At 44.3% G+C, this 15,586-nt stretch overlaps 1 protein-coding gene across 9 annotated transcripts in view; it reads right to left on the bottom strand.

Moving 5' to 3' along the window:
• The window catches only part of map7d3 (MAP7 domain containing 3), a 32,076-nt gene extending 19,768 nt beyond the window's left edge, over positions 1-12,308 (bottom strand). For all 9 annotated transcript variants that reach the window (XM_076292487.1, XM_076292483.1, XM_076292482.1 and 6 more), the window contains exons 1-4: positions 12,243-12,308; positions 2,514-2,627; positions 1,230-1,310; positions 829-992 (exon numbers count right to left, since the gene is read on the bottom strand). In XM_076292487.1, coding sequence (XP_076148602.1) covers positions 829-992; positions 1,230-1,310; positions 2,514-2,627; positions 12,243-12,288 — 405 coding nt within the window. In that variant the 5' untranslated portion in view covers positions 12,289-12,308. The remainder of the gene's footprint in view (positions 1-828; positions 993-1,229; positions 1,311-2,513; positions 2,628-12,242) is intronic.
• Between the last annotated feature and the right edge of the window lie 3,278 nt (positions 12,309-15,586).

Below are 15,586 nucleotides of genomic sequence, written 5' to 3' on the forward strand. Positions count from 1 at the left end.
ATGCACAAGTAGCATTGCATCTAGTGACTGCACAGGTTCACTTGAAAGTGCTTAGAGAGGTAAAAGGCTTAAGTGTCCTGTAACAGCAGTGCGGAGCCAGAAAATGCACCCCCTGTAAGTTTTGTCTTTGGGATTAGCCAGTCTTAGGGATGCAGCAAGTCTGGCTCTTCATAAAAAAAAAAAAACACACACACACACAACTCAAACCTTAAAGAGCTAGAACACAGAGGTCCAGCCAAACCTAAGCTCTGTGGTACAGCTGAGGGCAAGGCCTCTGGCAAGGGCACAGGCCACTGAAGGAATGGCATTAGCGTTCAAGAGACGGCCTCAGACCAAGAGTAAATATGCACTTAAAGGATTGGAATGGATGAAATGGCTGCGGTTCTTACGAACAGCAAAAAGCCTAGATTCTTGAGACGGAGTTAAGGCAGATTCAAGCTTTCTGTGAGTGGCTTAGACGCCAGGCTATTGTGTTTCTTCTGCAGTTCCATATGTGTTCCCGGTGGTGGGAATACGGAGAGGGGGGCGAGGTAGAAGAGAGGGGAATGAGTGCAAGAGAGGGGGGGTAAGGAGGGGTACAGGATGGGGTGGGGGAGGGTAAGGAGGGGTACAGGGTATAGGGGGGGTGGGGGGATAAGGAGGGGTACAGGATGGGGTGGGGGGTAAGGAGGGGTACAGGGTGGTAAGGAGGGGTACAGGATGGGGGGGGGGGTAAGGAGGGGTACAGAGTGGGGTGGGGTGGGGGGTAAGGAGGGGTACAGGGTGGTAAGGAGGGGTACAGGGTGGGGTGGGGGGGGGGTAAGGAGGGGTACAGGGTGAGGGACCCACCTTCTCCTCCTCTTGCTTCAGCTTCCTCTTCTCCTCCACAGCAGCCCTCCTCTGCTCCTCCTTCCGTCGCTGCTCCTCCAGCTTGCGCTGTCGCTCCTCCATCTGGCGCTCCACCTGAAGCTTCGCCTTGCGCTCTCGCTCGAAGATCTGAGAGTCACGCGCCGCTGCAGGGGGACAATGGAGGTGCGGGTGGGACCAAATGAGAGAGAGAATAACAGAGAGGGAAAAAAACGAGTGAGAGGAAGTTTGTGTGATGGACAGCAAGTCGAGTAAGAACTAACATCTCATTACTTACAACACACAGTGACATGCAATAAAACATGGCAAACATGGTAATGTTTATTTTTCTGAGTGGCAGCAGCAGCAGCAGCAGCAGCAGCAGCAGCAGAAGGAAGCCTCACCCTGTTGTTTTTCCTGCTCCTCCCGTCGTTCTTTCGCCACTCTGAGTTTATCGTCTATCCTTAAAGCAGCTCCATCGAGAACTGCAAGCAAACAAACGAGGAACTTAATCTCCACCTGGAAGGACGTTTTTCCCTCCCGATCACGTCCACATACAAACAGTCCTGTTTAAATCCCTGTGGAGAACCAGCGCGACCACCCAAGCTCCAGCACACTCCTCCAGAGGCCAGCACTCCTGCGACGTGTGAGGGACGAGCACACTACGGGCAGCCCTACCGCTCGACACCTCTCATGGTCATCAGCTCACTGTCCAGATTACACGCTGCAGGTGTAACAACGAGGGGGGGTTGTCACCCGCCCCAAAGCCATTTTTAATAAACTCCCTGCTTGGTCATCGCTGCCCGCTGTAATACCTCAGTACATAACTCAAGCACAGGAGAATGAGCCCAGGGGATTAATGACAACACACATTAAACAAGCCAGCTTACCCAGGGAGTGACAGCGGACGGCGCACTGCAGATTGGCTCATAACATAATCACGCGTGTTTTCAGGGAGGTTGCCCACTGGGACATTTGCATCAACATTGTCATGTGACACAAACCTATATGCAACATTTTGAGCAATGAGCATGTGGCGTAATTAGGCTGTAAGGTGGAGTTTTGTATTGTTAACTCTAGAATGAACTGAAAGCCTGAAAGAGGATGTAAGTAATCCTTCACTGTAAGAAGGTACAGTTCAATAATAACTATTCAGAACATTCAGTACAATGGAACTATTTTTCATTAACAATGATTTGGTAAATGGAGTTGAAAAATGAAACTTTCCCTTTGACTCATCTCATTCTCTGCCGTTGTCACTGCACTGCACGGTTGGTTTCCCATGTCAACTGAGGTCATTTTTAATCTTTCAACTTTTAATTTAAATACAAAGCTGAAATGTAGATTTCCATGCTCCAGGCAATCAGAGTATGTGGGCCCCAGTTTGAGCTGGTATATTGTGACAAGACAAATGTCTACATCATACAATGTAAACATTAAAAAGTGTAGTGTAGTGACTGGGTATGCTCAAAGTGCTTAGAGTGGCAGTTTACGAACGCACCATCTAATCCCCCTGGAGAGATGCATACATGACAGAGATTCCTTCCTTTTCAGAGAGATAATGTCTTGTCAGCACAGCACACTTTGCCAGTGTGTCAAAGCACATTGAGGTTGTGTGGTTGCTATTGTAACTTTATCAATGCCCTGACTTCCCAGAGTGTGGAAGGTTCCAGTATGTGAGCGTGTACCTGGTCGTGGTCCTGGACTCTTGGCTGATACGGCTGTGTTGGCAGTGGCGACAGGCCCGGGGCTGGTTCCTGCTAGACTGCGGCGCTCCTCGGCCTGGGCCTGTGCAGCTGCAGCTGGAGCGCGCGCGCACACACACACACACACACACACACACAGACACAGACACAGACACAGACACAGACAAAGACACAGACACAGACAAAGACACAGACAGACACAGACACACAGACACAGACACAGACACACACACAGACACACACACAGACACACACACAGACACACACACACACAGACAGAGAGAGCAGGAAAACAGTCAGACATAACATTATTCTTCTGGTTTCCACTGAGTTGTTAGATAAAGTGATAAAGTTATTTAGCCACAGAAACCAACAGCCTGGGTCAGGAAGTCACTGTGACATAGTCACATGCTCTCCATCCATGGTGAGCCAACCAGAGATCTACTAAGTTAACACATCACTCCGCACATGTGGTCCTGTACTGGTAATTCAGTAAGCAGCGAAAGAACAGTCAATGGGCAGCAGGCTCTGCTCCTTTCCGCAAACATCCCTTTGACAGCATTTCTCTCTGGCATACAGTAAGAAAGAGGGAATACCAGGCAAGACCATGGAAGGAAGGAAGGAAGGAAGGACATGGAGAGGACGTGATCAACAAGCACAGGAGCCCCTTTAATGACTCGCATTCCCGCGTAGCCTAGAGTTAGCGACTAAGAGGCCGAGCTGAGGTGGCGAGACCATGTGATGGCAGCCAGGCGGCCAACACAGCCAACAGCTCACAGGGAGCGTGGGGATCCGACCCTGGACTAGAGAACGCAGCTTCGTCAAGGACCAGGTGGCCAGGCGCAGCTAGCAGTAAAGGCAGCCTTCTTCTGATCAACAGATTCAACTTCTGCACAGTCATCGCAAACATCAGGTGTTTCAAAGACATGATAAAATCTGCTTCTGAGTAGTATCATGAGTAGCGCCATGGGCACCATATCTATCTGTTGCTGATATAAAAACATACTCGATCCAAGGCCGAGATGTCTACGTTTTCACCTGGGTGCCAGCCAGTTTCCTCACAGAGAACGACAACTTTAACCTTAAACGCTACAGCTCAAGTTGAAGGGCCCAGTTCCCTTTTCTGCCCTGAGTGTGGTTTTCTGAAGGATTCTTTAAGCTGAGCAAGTTCTGTGAAATTGTGAGTTTGTATGAGACGGAGACGGAGAAAACAAAACTGATGACCGTAAGACAAAAGGGGTTATCAGTTCAAACACAATTGGGGACGGGAGCAAAGGCTACAGAAAGGAAAGGACATCTGAGAGACTCATTTTAAACGTCTCAGTCATGAATCAGAGGCCTCCCAGGAAAACTGACTGACCACTTTCACTTTGAGATTCTGCTGAAGCTGCCGTCTTTCTGCAAGTTGGTGGTAGGGAGAACGCCCAAAGGAACGGTTAGGAAGACAAAGGCACTCACTAGGGGGAAAAAATCAGAGATGTGTGGCCTGAATTATGAGATTACGGACGCGGGTGAAAGTATCTGAGGAACAGCTAATCCGACCAGGGGCTTGAGTTCAGTTGCTCTATCAGTCACACTTGAATGGTCTGAGACGACAGCCAGGGGGCTGCAGCAGCAGCTTCTGAGCTTTTGGGAGGGAGCAGGAGGGACGGGGATAGCAGTGGTCTTATGAAGTCCAGCTTTTTGAGCCAACAAGGCCATTTGTGAGCCACAGGGCCTATGACGGGAAAGCCTGGGGTTTGGCGATGGCTGGCAGCCAGAGATGGGGAGGGCCATTCAGAGAGAGAAAATGAGCATGACGTGCATATCATGAAGGAGGAAACAGCACATTCCTGATGTTTTCTGCTGAATTATTTAAGAAACTTGGAAAGTATAGGCCACTTAAAAATGATGCCCTGATCAATAAAGGACTAGGGATATTGACCGCTGCCTTTTACCAGACATTTGGAGAGGCATTTCCAGGGGCGAGGAATGAGGAAAAACAGAGAGATGTTCAGAATGAGGATGAGGAAGCAGAAGAAAACAGCATCAAAAGATGGACAGATTACACAACATGTTGCAACAGCTAAAGCCGACACACACACTGGCACCTCACTTAATCAGTACAGCAGAGCATCATTTCTGCAGGCGGTTGGCTTTGTCCTGCCACAGACGGCTGTATCCTGTATAGCAACTTTTGCTTGGAGAAGGCGAGTGTCGATCCAGACAAGACCAAAGACTTCTAATGTTTGCATCTAAAATCTGCTTTTCTTTTCTAGTCTACAGCCAGGGTGCCAATGGCTTACTTATGTTCCATCAGAAACTGTTCAATCCTTTTAATGGACAAAGGCTGTGTCTGTGCTCTCACGCTAACAATCAATACCCTATATATGTCAATCAATCAGTCAGACTACTGTAGACAGGCTACTACTATTCCTGTACAACATGTCAGCCTGGATTACTAATAGAGGCTAGGTCTGCACGAGAGGCTGAAACCAAGACATCTGCGCAGGCCCATGGGCTTCAAGTCATTCCCGCAAGATAACAGAATTGATGGCTGAACCATCAACCCTGAAATTGGTCAAATATCCTTTGGTCTGGTCTGTTGTAGATGTCAACATATACTATTATTTCAATCACAAAAGTCAGTGGGGAAAAGCAGTGGAAAGCAATTTTACTTGACAGAAAGCAGTCTGGATCACATACAGACCTTGCTAAGCATCTAGGTTTCCAAGGAGGCAGACAGTGTGAACATGAATATGGAAAGCCATTACAGGAGTCTTGACTGACTGATTGGCCGATTTTTGCCATTATTTAATACTCGGCATCGGCCGATGCCTGAGTGTTTTATAAGCTGATTAACAGGCAGGCACATTTGCAGGCAGCCCAGTGTTATTGCTGTGCAACACGTGCGACACTGCCCCTTATGTCAATCAAACTGCTCCTCTACTTCACCCCCAGTGTAAGCCCTATATTTAATTAGTTAGATATGAAATGCTACTATTAGAGAGCACTGTGAATAACCTTAGGCTATTTTAGAACTAGGGGTCGGGAATCAGAGTAACTCATAAATCTATACTGCCACAATTCTTTGCCCATGATAACGATAATATTACAATACAGCAATTCTATCAGTACATTGTAAAAGATTAATCTACAACATCACAATATGTGTGTAAATTTAGAATAAAAAGGCAAAAATCTGATGAGCTCCAGCATTGTGAATTCTGTTTTTGGCACCGGAGAATTTCTCTCCCTTGAAGACTGTGTGCAGAGCGGAGCAGCTTCTCACACACAAACTGCATCAGTGCCTTGTTCAGACACACACAGCCTCTGCTCTTAGTAATGATGGCGGAGAAAATTAGACGATCAAAAGGGTTATTACACTTTACTAGAGATGATGCTGACAATGCTCATCATAAGTACAAGTCGTTTGCGTGTGAGCGGGCAAACACAAGCAATTTGCCGTAACACCTAGCAAAAAAAATCATTAAATGTGTCTACACAGTTTATCAGTCCAACATGGCCTTTCTAAAGATAGGCATCAGCTTCAGCCATAGAAAAACCCAGAAAATCGGTCAACATCAACCTCTAGCCCAGCCCATTGCATGCCCAACACTGTTTGTTTAAGCATCCATTCACCGGCTCTTAGAGGGTGGACATAGTCGCTCTTCTGTTGGCACAAGATGTGCTACTTACACGATAGCCAGGTGAAAGGTAATACTATGGTGCGCGCTTAGTTAGCATTAATATAAGCATCAGGAGTTAGTAGACAGATAGTAACATGTTTGTTCGTTAGCATTATCGCACAACAGTCTGGGTAGACAAACAGAAAATGACCAACAATGTACAGGTTATATAGGATTTTCATGATGAAACTGCTTGCTGGCTTGTTAATTTGGCAATTAGTTGCATGACTTTTGGTGCCAATCAGTTGAACTCACTGCCTAGCCCTCTAGTATATCAAATGGAATTTTTTATCATTCCATCAGCAGGACCTGACTCCCAACCCTGTGCTCCAGTATAATGGTTGCCGATCAACCTCCATCTAACAACAACTGACTGAGTACTACAAGACCATCAGTTCAAATCAGAAGTCATTGTGCATCAGAACATGAAAACACTTGTCAGTCGCCACTGATGGCTGAGCCTTCAAAATCACCTGTTCTCATGGATGGAGAAGTGAGTGTGAGTGTGTGTGTGTGCGTGTGTGTGAGACAGAAAAGCTCTCCAGAGGAAGCCACACAAGGGCCCACTAAATATGCAAAGGGCTGAGTCACTCTCTGAGGCCAGGCGGCGTAAGCTCTCCAGCACGCTGCATGCAAATAGGCAGCTGCCAAACAATAGTGCTGCACAATGGCCACATTTGTCCGATCCGTGTCAGTCTGACCCACCATGAAACATGAGCAACTGTGGCGTGAGTCTGACCAGCATCTCTTAACACAACCCTGTTTCCATATCCCCGAAGCGTGAAACAAGTAAAAGACATATGAATAAATTAAATTTGTTCATGAAACGAATATTTTAGTTACACCTACGCTGAGACTGGAAGGCAAATTGAAGTGGCTCATAATCAGAGCCGGGCTCTCTCCCTGACAAAGGCCTCAGGGGGACACTGCTGGAGGGCTCTCAGTGGCGAGTCCCTACGGACACGGTTGCCAAGGGAGCGCTGATGGTGATGGCACCAAACACACAGTTGGCACCATGGAGATGGGCCGTGAGAGTCGCACCTAAGCCCTGATAAGAAGGTGATGGCATAACATTTAGGCAGAGCTTAAGCACTGAGCCATTTCATAGGATATTAAGACAGTCAATGCTCATTGAAAGGGATTCTACCATACCAACATATTCACCTGAATCCACAACATCCACACTGATCACGTTACACAACAGCCCAGACAATGTCCACACAGTAGCCTACCATTTCAGATCATACTGTAAGTAAGCCAACAACACTGGAGGAAAGGCCTGAAGGCACAACACCCCGTGTGCTATTTGTCCTGGGAAAAGAGTATCAGCAGGATGTTGGTACATCTGGAACTAGTATGGCCTGTCATGTGGCTCCTGCTGCTACAACACAGAACACCTCCTCAACATGAGGCTGCAAATCAACTGATCAGTACCTTCCTCAGGAGGGAGAAAAACCCTCCCCGGATGCCTTCAAAGACTAGGCTAGGTCATTACAGGAACCTTACACAACACTGTTTACCAGACAGGGCAGAAAAGTTGGCTGTACTCTTTAATTCTTTCTATATGTTCTACAAGAGGTAGTAGCCAAGATACCAAGAATTAAAATCCAAGAAAATGTACAAAATCTAGCATATTTGCTGCCCAACTCAGATAAGGGAGGGAATTAGTCAACAGTAAAAAGTCAACAACACATCAAACTATTTGACAAAGCATGTTTTCATATAGACACCATTCAAAACAGTTTAGAAACCCCTTAGCAATGGCCATGATTAAAAATGGCACCGTTCTTCACTCCAAAACCAGCTGCTCTACTGAGCTGGTCAGATGACAGAATGAAGCGGCGCACTTGTCCAAACTGCACTGGAGCAGCCCGACCAGACACAAAAGAAGCGTTATGGGTGACACAAGGGGACTCTATGCTACACACTCACATAAATACCAAGCGGCGAAAGAGTCCAGTCAGTGAGTGGATTTGCGGAGGTCCTGCTCCACTGCGCTCCTGGTCTCCTCTGCTTCTGGAGCTGTGCTGTGTGTCACGGGGGGAGGAGGGGGGGGGTGCACAGGAAGTGCAGTAATGCAGATGGCCGAACAGCAACGTGTCTGCACTGTCTAATAGAGCAGGCCTTCAGAGAAGACACAGCTGCCGTCCCAACACATACACACCCACACAATTCAGATCTTGTGTGGGATTACCGAGGACACCTAGGCCGTGTAAGCCCAAGCTATTTCCAGAGTGCTGGGGATGACGAGTCATCGGCGACAGCAGGTCATGCTCTTCTCTCACAAGAACTAATGACTGTTGATTAGTGTCTTCCCCCAGTCCTTAGCCTTTCAGGGGGATCACTGGTCCATTTATCACTCTGGTCTCTACACAAGGACCCCAGAGCATACTGGTGTCAAAAAGCAACGGCAGCTTTTTTCTGACAAGGGGCTTGCACTTTTGTAGCCTTCCCAAAAGGAAAACACTACTAACGTTACTGCTAACTAAGTTACAAGATAAATGGGACGCATCTGGTAGTACAAATCCACTGCCAGAGGGTGTAGAGGGTGTATGTTAACATGACAGTGGACATACCAACAGTATAGGGCCTAGGGGTGTAACGGTTCATGTATTCGTATTGAACCGAAACGGTACGGGCGTCACGGTTCGGTGCATGAATTTACACGGAGAATACACGGTATAAAAATACATAAAACTCGTGTGCGGATTAATTAATGTCATGCGCAATTACTGTTACGTAGCGAGAGTTACGGGAGTTCTTTAGCGACACCTAACGCTAATCTGTAGCCTCGCCTTAGCTCTGAAGCTCTGATTGGCGCCTATGTTTTTTTTTGTCAGGTCGTCGGTCGAGTCCGTCAGTCATTAGCAGCACTAAGGTTAGACCTACAAGAGTTAGAGGATCCGCTGGTCTCTTTAAGATCGCAAGTTTGAGAACTTCAGTTACAGTAACGTTAGTACAGGCGAAAGAGTGGTGGATAAGATGAAATTGTGTGTCGGCGTTGTTCAGCATTGGGTATGTGAGTGGAAAAAATGCTACACATATTCGAAGCCATCACCCAGATGATGTAGGCTACCAATCACTGAAACGAGGGGAAAGAAACTTCCCGTGCGCTTCAGCAGCCTTTGGATACACATACAAATAGGGCCAAAACCTATGGCTTAAATTAAATGATTTCGTAATGACAGAAAGCTATGTAAATCGCGTGGTAATTACCTTTATGTTGGGGTAACTTGTAACTTCTCACATGAGGAGCTGGTAGTGTAAGTGCAGACAGTAAAATAAAGTGACAACGCTAACCAGGCTAATAAACAAACCATGCTACGGTGAGTTAATGTCAAAGGGCAAAGTCACGTGACTTCTAGTTGTAGTCTGTTTATGAAATGAAAGGAGCAATTTCGTTTTTTAAAAAAAGGCAAAATAGTGTGATATTTTCACAGTTAGTAGGCTAGATTATTACTTTACACACAATGAAAAATATTGAGGCAAATTGTAGACCCTTCCATATACAACTAAACACAGATGTTGAAGGTCTTGCTTAAGTGGATTTTTAAAAATAATTTTCTATGTAATTTGCACTTTCAGAAATAAGAGATGCTGTAGGCCTATTTTCAGTTTTATAGCTGATTGTCTTATTTTGTTTACAAGTTACAGATTGAGTCTGGGCACTTATTGTACTGTTTAGCCTATCTTACACACTTCAGGCTGTTGCAGATAGCTCAGGGAAGAGACTGTATGACTAGGTGGTACAGCCTGAGACATGTACAAAAAAAAAATGCTTTCTGCATTTTTGTTTTGCTTTTCCCTCCATTGTACCGAACTCGTACCGAACCGTGATGTCCGAACCGAGGTATGAACCGAACCGTGACTTCTGTGTACCGTTACACCCCTAATAGGGCCATTAGATCTACACTGCAGTCCAGGACAAATCTGACAACAAGCACAAGGGTTAATCTTCCCCTCATCAATCGCGGTGGCCCTGGCCGTTTCCTGTTGACACCATAAGACCTCTGAAGATCCCTCACTGGGTGGGGGTAGACCTAATACTCAATACTCACAGATTCCTCACACATTTCCTTCTTTGGACTCACACTGGACTATTCTCTGGTATGCCTGGAGCTGCACTGGACAATAATCTGAAAATAGAGAGCACTGAGAGAGGTTTGCCTAGGGCCCCAATCGTCTGACGGCACCTCTAAATTACAGTGTATGTGTGGACTCTCACATTTTTGTGGACACGTGCAGAAATGCGGAGGCTTTGGCCGCCCATTAAGACGGGAGCTGTCAGTCTCATGTCCAACAGGCTACTCGGGCCTGGGAATTTGATGCAGACCATGCTCTGTCCACAGCAGCCTTTAAAACCACTATGACCTGAACTAACAGGCATTTCTACACTTCTGCAACTGAGGTGGCTGGTGATAGAATCTGCCAAACAAGCCTGACAATAACTGGTTTGGAACAATACAAATTGTGGAATATAATATGATGTTCTTGGCATATTGTAATAAAATAAGCAGGTGAACAATTTGTTTAATTAGAGCAATTCTGAGATGTATCTATGATGACTGGATTCATCAGACAAAAGCCAGCCTTGGACAATGCGTTGTAGCTTGGAGAGATCAATGACATGGCAGTTCCTCTGCTAATGCAATACTGATTCCATCCAGGGGCCTTGCACGTGAGAGATTATCAAGAATATAATGTTAGCTGCTAGGTGTCTATGAGGAATGACAGTTTGTATGACGAAGGCATGGATGAGCCAACAGAGCTAACAACGCTGCATAGTATGACCCTAATCGTAATTAAACATCCCATCTAATGTTCCGGGATCGTGTTGAGTTTATTAATGGAAGGTAAAACTATTTCACTGGACTTCCGCTTCATACATTGTGGTTCTTGCACAACAGCATGACATCAGTGATACGAGACACTTAGTATTTCATCCGTCTCGAGGAGATACAACAGAGTGAAGTTAGCTACCAAGTAAATTACAGGCAAACATACCAGAACGTTTTACTGTCAAACGGATCCGATGACAGACTAGTAGGTTATGCCGATAACTCAAGTATTCAAAGTATTCAAGGATAAAAAAAAACACCGGTTCAATAGTCAGCTTGAAGACTGACTGACGTGTTAATCTGACAACTGACCTAAAGTGTGACGACCGCTCGATGGTCCTCAAAGAATGGCAACAAGCTACGTGGAGACTGGAGAGCTCATAAATCTGTCCCCGAGCTAACGTTATAGCTAACGCCAGAGAGGATTCCCCTGTCAACTTCACTCCAGCGGCAGTTTATAGTTTACCGGCTTATTACTGAATTACGTGAATAATAACCTACTGGCGATCAAGTATTACGTTATATAATTACATTTGGCTAATGTAAGGTTAGCTAAAATTATTTCAACAAATAGCATGGGCGACAGTTAACATAACGTCCTATCAATCGGTTTAAAGTCAACCAATTTAGGAAAATATATTTACATTTTCTCGAAGTATTATTTCGACACTATTCAGGACATTTCAGCCTGAGCGTCAAACTATTTCCTATTTCACTAATAACAAGCATCCCCTGTGGAGCTAGGGCGCCAGTCAGACACTGAAGTCAAAACTGTGTCAACCGGCCTCAAAGCTCAAACAGAGAATTCCTGCCTCAATTAACATGAACGTTAGCCAGCAGCTTGACGGATATGTCCAACTTCGCTAACTTGACTCACTAGTACTGACTTGAGGAGATTGCAAAGATTCTCTTCACAAGACTGCATCCGGAGGACATACCACTCTGTTACGCTTACTAACATAACGCTACGTCCAAAAGAAAACTTTAATGTACCAGCCGGTAAGCATTACTAGCCAGTCAATAAACACTAACGTCAGCTAACTAGCCACTGCACAATTTAAGCTAAGGCTAAGATTGCTAAGTTATCCGGAAAATAACAAAGGAGCAACTCTACAAAATATCAATGGAACAAACTTTAGACATTACTCATAGTGACCGACACATCTCGAAATATCCCAGTTATGCAATAAAAACACATTTCTTACCCATTTGGGCTCGCATCCCTTTCAGAGACGTTGCACCCTCCGCCATTTTTTTACAGAAGTTTTCCTCCTTTCCCCCCTGACACATTCAAGGCGCGCAATAATACACGGGGACGTGGACAGCTAAACAATGGCAAAGTCAGTGTACAGGAGCGACATCTACTGTCAGCAAATGTCGCAAAAAGGAGATTTGACCAATGTTTTTGTCCAATGGTTCTACTTTGTCCTTTGGTAGTTCATAATAAATAATAATTGTAGGCTATCAAATGCATTTTGTGGCGAACTTATGCTATTTTTATGTGCTAGTTAGTAGGCCCGAGAGACCATTTCCTGTTGATATGATTTCATTTGCGATACCTGTAGCAGCCTGAGGAGTTACATATCAGTAGTTTTACTTGAATTGGGTATAACTAGTTGCCTATCCCTTAAACAATTATACATAAGCCTACATACACATAGGCCTAGTAGCCTACATACATTACACTATACATTGTTTTCACAGTTGATCTCAATACAGTATTGTACTATTATTTACATAACTTTAAATAACTTTAAGTTTAGTAATCAGTATAAAATACTGACCGTTTTTGCAAAAACAAACATGCACACACAAGAAGGGGAGCACATTTTACAACTGGCTTACCAATTTGAAGCTGTTTAAAGCTGCAAATACACTGACAACTGAAAAAAATATGCTCTAAGGACCTTCACTGGAGCAGTGCTGAATCCCTCCCTTTCATAAACAACTACAGCAGCAGCAACAACAACAACAATAACAACATAGTGCTGGTTCCTCTCACTATATCCACCCAACACCACCATTCCTTCACTATATCCACCCAACACCACCATTCCTTCACTATAGGCCTATCCACCCAACACCACCATTCCTTCCAGGTCTCAGCCCATCAGGGCCTCTCATTCATTTTTCATGGCACACTACATACTTGGGTTCAGTTACACATGTCTAAATTATGCAGTAGAGCCCATGTTACTTAACACTCACTTGGGCACCAGTGGTGGTGTCACTAAAGAGATGTCATGATTTTTTGTCACAGAATACCTCTGAGACTCCAAAGCGCTAAATGGAAGGAGCTTCCTTTTCCAGTGTGCCTGCCTTCACATCCAAGGGCAAACCAAGCTGGTTGTTTCCTTTGAAAAATCTTGCACTGTAAAGGCATTGAGTTGAAGATCTCATATGAGATATATTTTAGAAAAAAAACATGGGTTCATCCAAGTCAGCCCTTTAGTCAAATAAGATCAAATTAGAAATAAAACGGGACTATCAGTAAATGGATTAGTACTTCCATTACAACTTGGCAAGTAACATTTATTATAAATTAAACATATTATTATTAGATGGCTTGCCTGCTGTTGGCTGATGCTGTCTATGTTGGAAGTCCTTCATAGCTACACTATGCTGAAGTCACAAGGAAGCCAATTACTATTGAGCTAAACTCAACATTAACACTGGGGGGCAGTGAAAACACTGGATTGAAAGTGGTTGTGTTACAGTTTTTCTCAGTCGCTTTGGTGCCTTTCTTGAATCATCATTAGCATTTAGTTCATTTCTCAAAACAGTTAGTGCTAGTGCATCACCTGTAAAAGCACACATCTTGCTTAAAATGCTTTGTTTATGTCTCAAAAGCAAAATATTTATACCAATGAAATTGTCAGTGCAATCAAAATGACCATATGACATTGTTTATGTCAATATAGTCAGACTGTTTTGTCTTGTTGTCAATTTGACAGTTTACTCTGTAAGTATTTCCTAATGAACAATGCACAAGGCAGCACTATTTTCTATTTCAAAACTACAAAGTTACATTGCTATTTGTTCAAGATATAGGGAGAAACTACTTTAATAATGTGCACAAGTGATAAGATGATATGGTGTCCATATTCACTAATTTATTGGCGTGATTTTGTGATCAAACAATGTACGCCTGGCGCAAAAGGGTTGTTGTTATGTTTCTTAATCAGTCATGCGTGTTTTGGGCGTAACATCCTTTAAACCAATGAGAATAACATCATTCTCTTTAACAGCAAGCAGTGCAACTTCAAACTGTGCATCTGTATTTGTCAGCAGTGCATTTGAAGGAATCTGCTTACGCGAGACCATATGGAACAGGAATTCCACTAAACCTTGCTTCACTAAAACCTGTTTGTGACCAGCAGAGTATAGCCTACATGCATCTGCACTTGCCTATTATTTGAACTCACAGGCAAATTGAAACAATAACTTCACTGTGGTCTCATAGTCAATGACAAAACAGTCCTACACAGTTAATTACTTTCACTATTGACTGACAAGGGGTTACCATCGAAAACATAGCCTAAAAAAAAAAGCAAAACTTACCCCAATAATGTTTGAATGATTAAATAAAAATCCTAAGGATATTTATCCAGCAGAAGAGTTGCTGCTTACATCTCGTGACAGTGCGTCTTCAGCTGTGCTTGTGCCTTTCGCTATAGACCAGGTCTTTCTTGGACAGTGGCGTAATTATTTTTAGAGAGTGTAAGATAGAGATTTTTGGATCATGCGCCAGACCACACCTTATGTCGCTAATTGCCACACCCCAGGGCGCAAGGTTTAATAAAGTGGAGCGCATGGTGAAAAATTCCTCACTTTATTGAGTGTAAGATAAGAATAAGCCTTGCGCCACGCTTTGCACCACCTCGTGCCAGGTGCATGATAGGGCCCTATAGCTTTCGTCTCTAGGACAAAGAACGTATTCATTCAAGTATCAATTGATCAGTTGAAAATGTGAATTACATCTATCTAATATACCAAAAAATCTGGTTCAGAAAAGGAAATAACAATAAACAGGACCCTCAGTGACCTTCAGTTGGAAGGAGAACGGGGATCTTTTGGCTGTGCCTCTGAGTTTACTGCTTTGGTGGTGTTTAATGAGTAACCCAAAGCAGAAAAAGTGAGAGGGCGTGGAGCATAACGTGAAGAAATGGTAAACCACAGTCAGAAATGTGCAACAGTTAGGATACACATGGTCGGTCTCACAAGATACTGAACGTGTTCTCAACGTACTGAACGCATTTTATCTAGTCACAGAACGAGTTAAGATTTGGATTTTGAGAGCAGGGATGTCCTAATGCAGTAAGTGATTACAAGTGATGACTTTATATGATTTTGATTAGTCTTTTCTTAATTTAGACACAAAAAAGAAAAAAAAAACAACGTTCAGTTCAGTGAGTATGCTTGCTGGACTAGACTAGTTTCTCAAAATGTGTACTGTATGTTGTTCAGATTCAGATTATCAGGAAATGGAAACATAAGACCATTTGTGTTTTACTATTTTACTAGAATGAAGATGGGCTCGATACGGGTT

The sequence above is a fragment of the Alosa pseudoharengus genome, unplaced genomic scaffold (assembly GCF_046254945.1).
Source record: "Alosa pseudoharengus isolate Yale_2024_CS ecotype anadromous, Long Island Sound unplaced genomic scaffold, YU_APseudo_1.1 YU_APseudo_1.1_scf_19, whole genome shotgun sequence".
Classification (NCBI taxonomy): Eukaryota; Metazoa; Chordata; class Actinopteri; order Clupeiformes; family Clupeidae; genus Alosa; species Alosa pseudoharengus.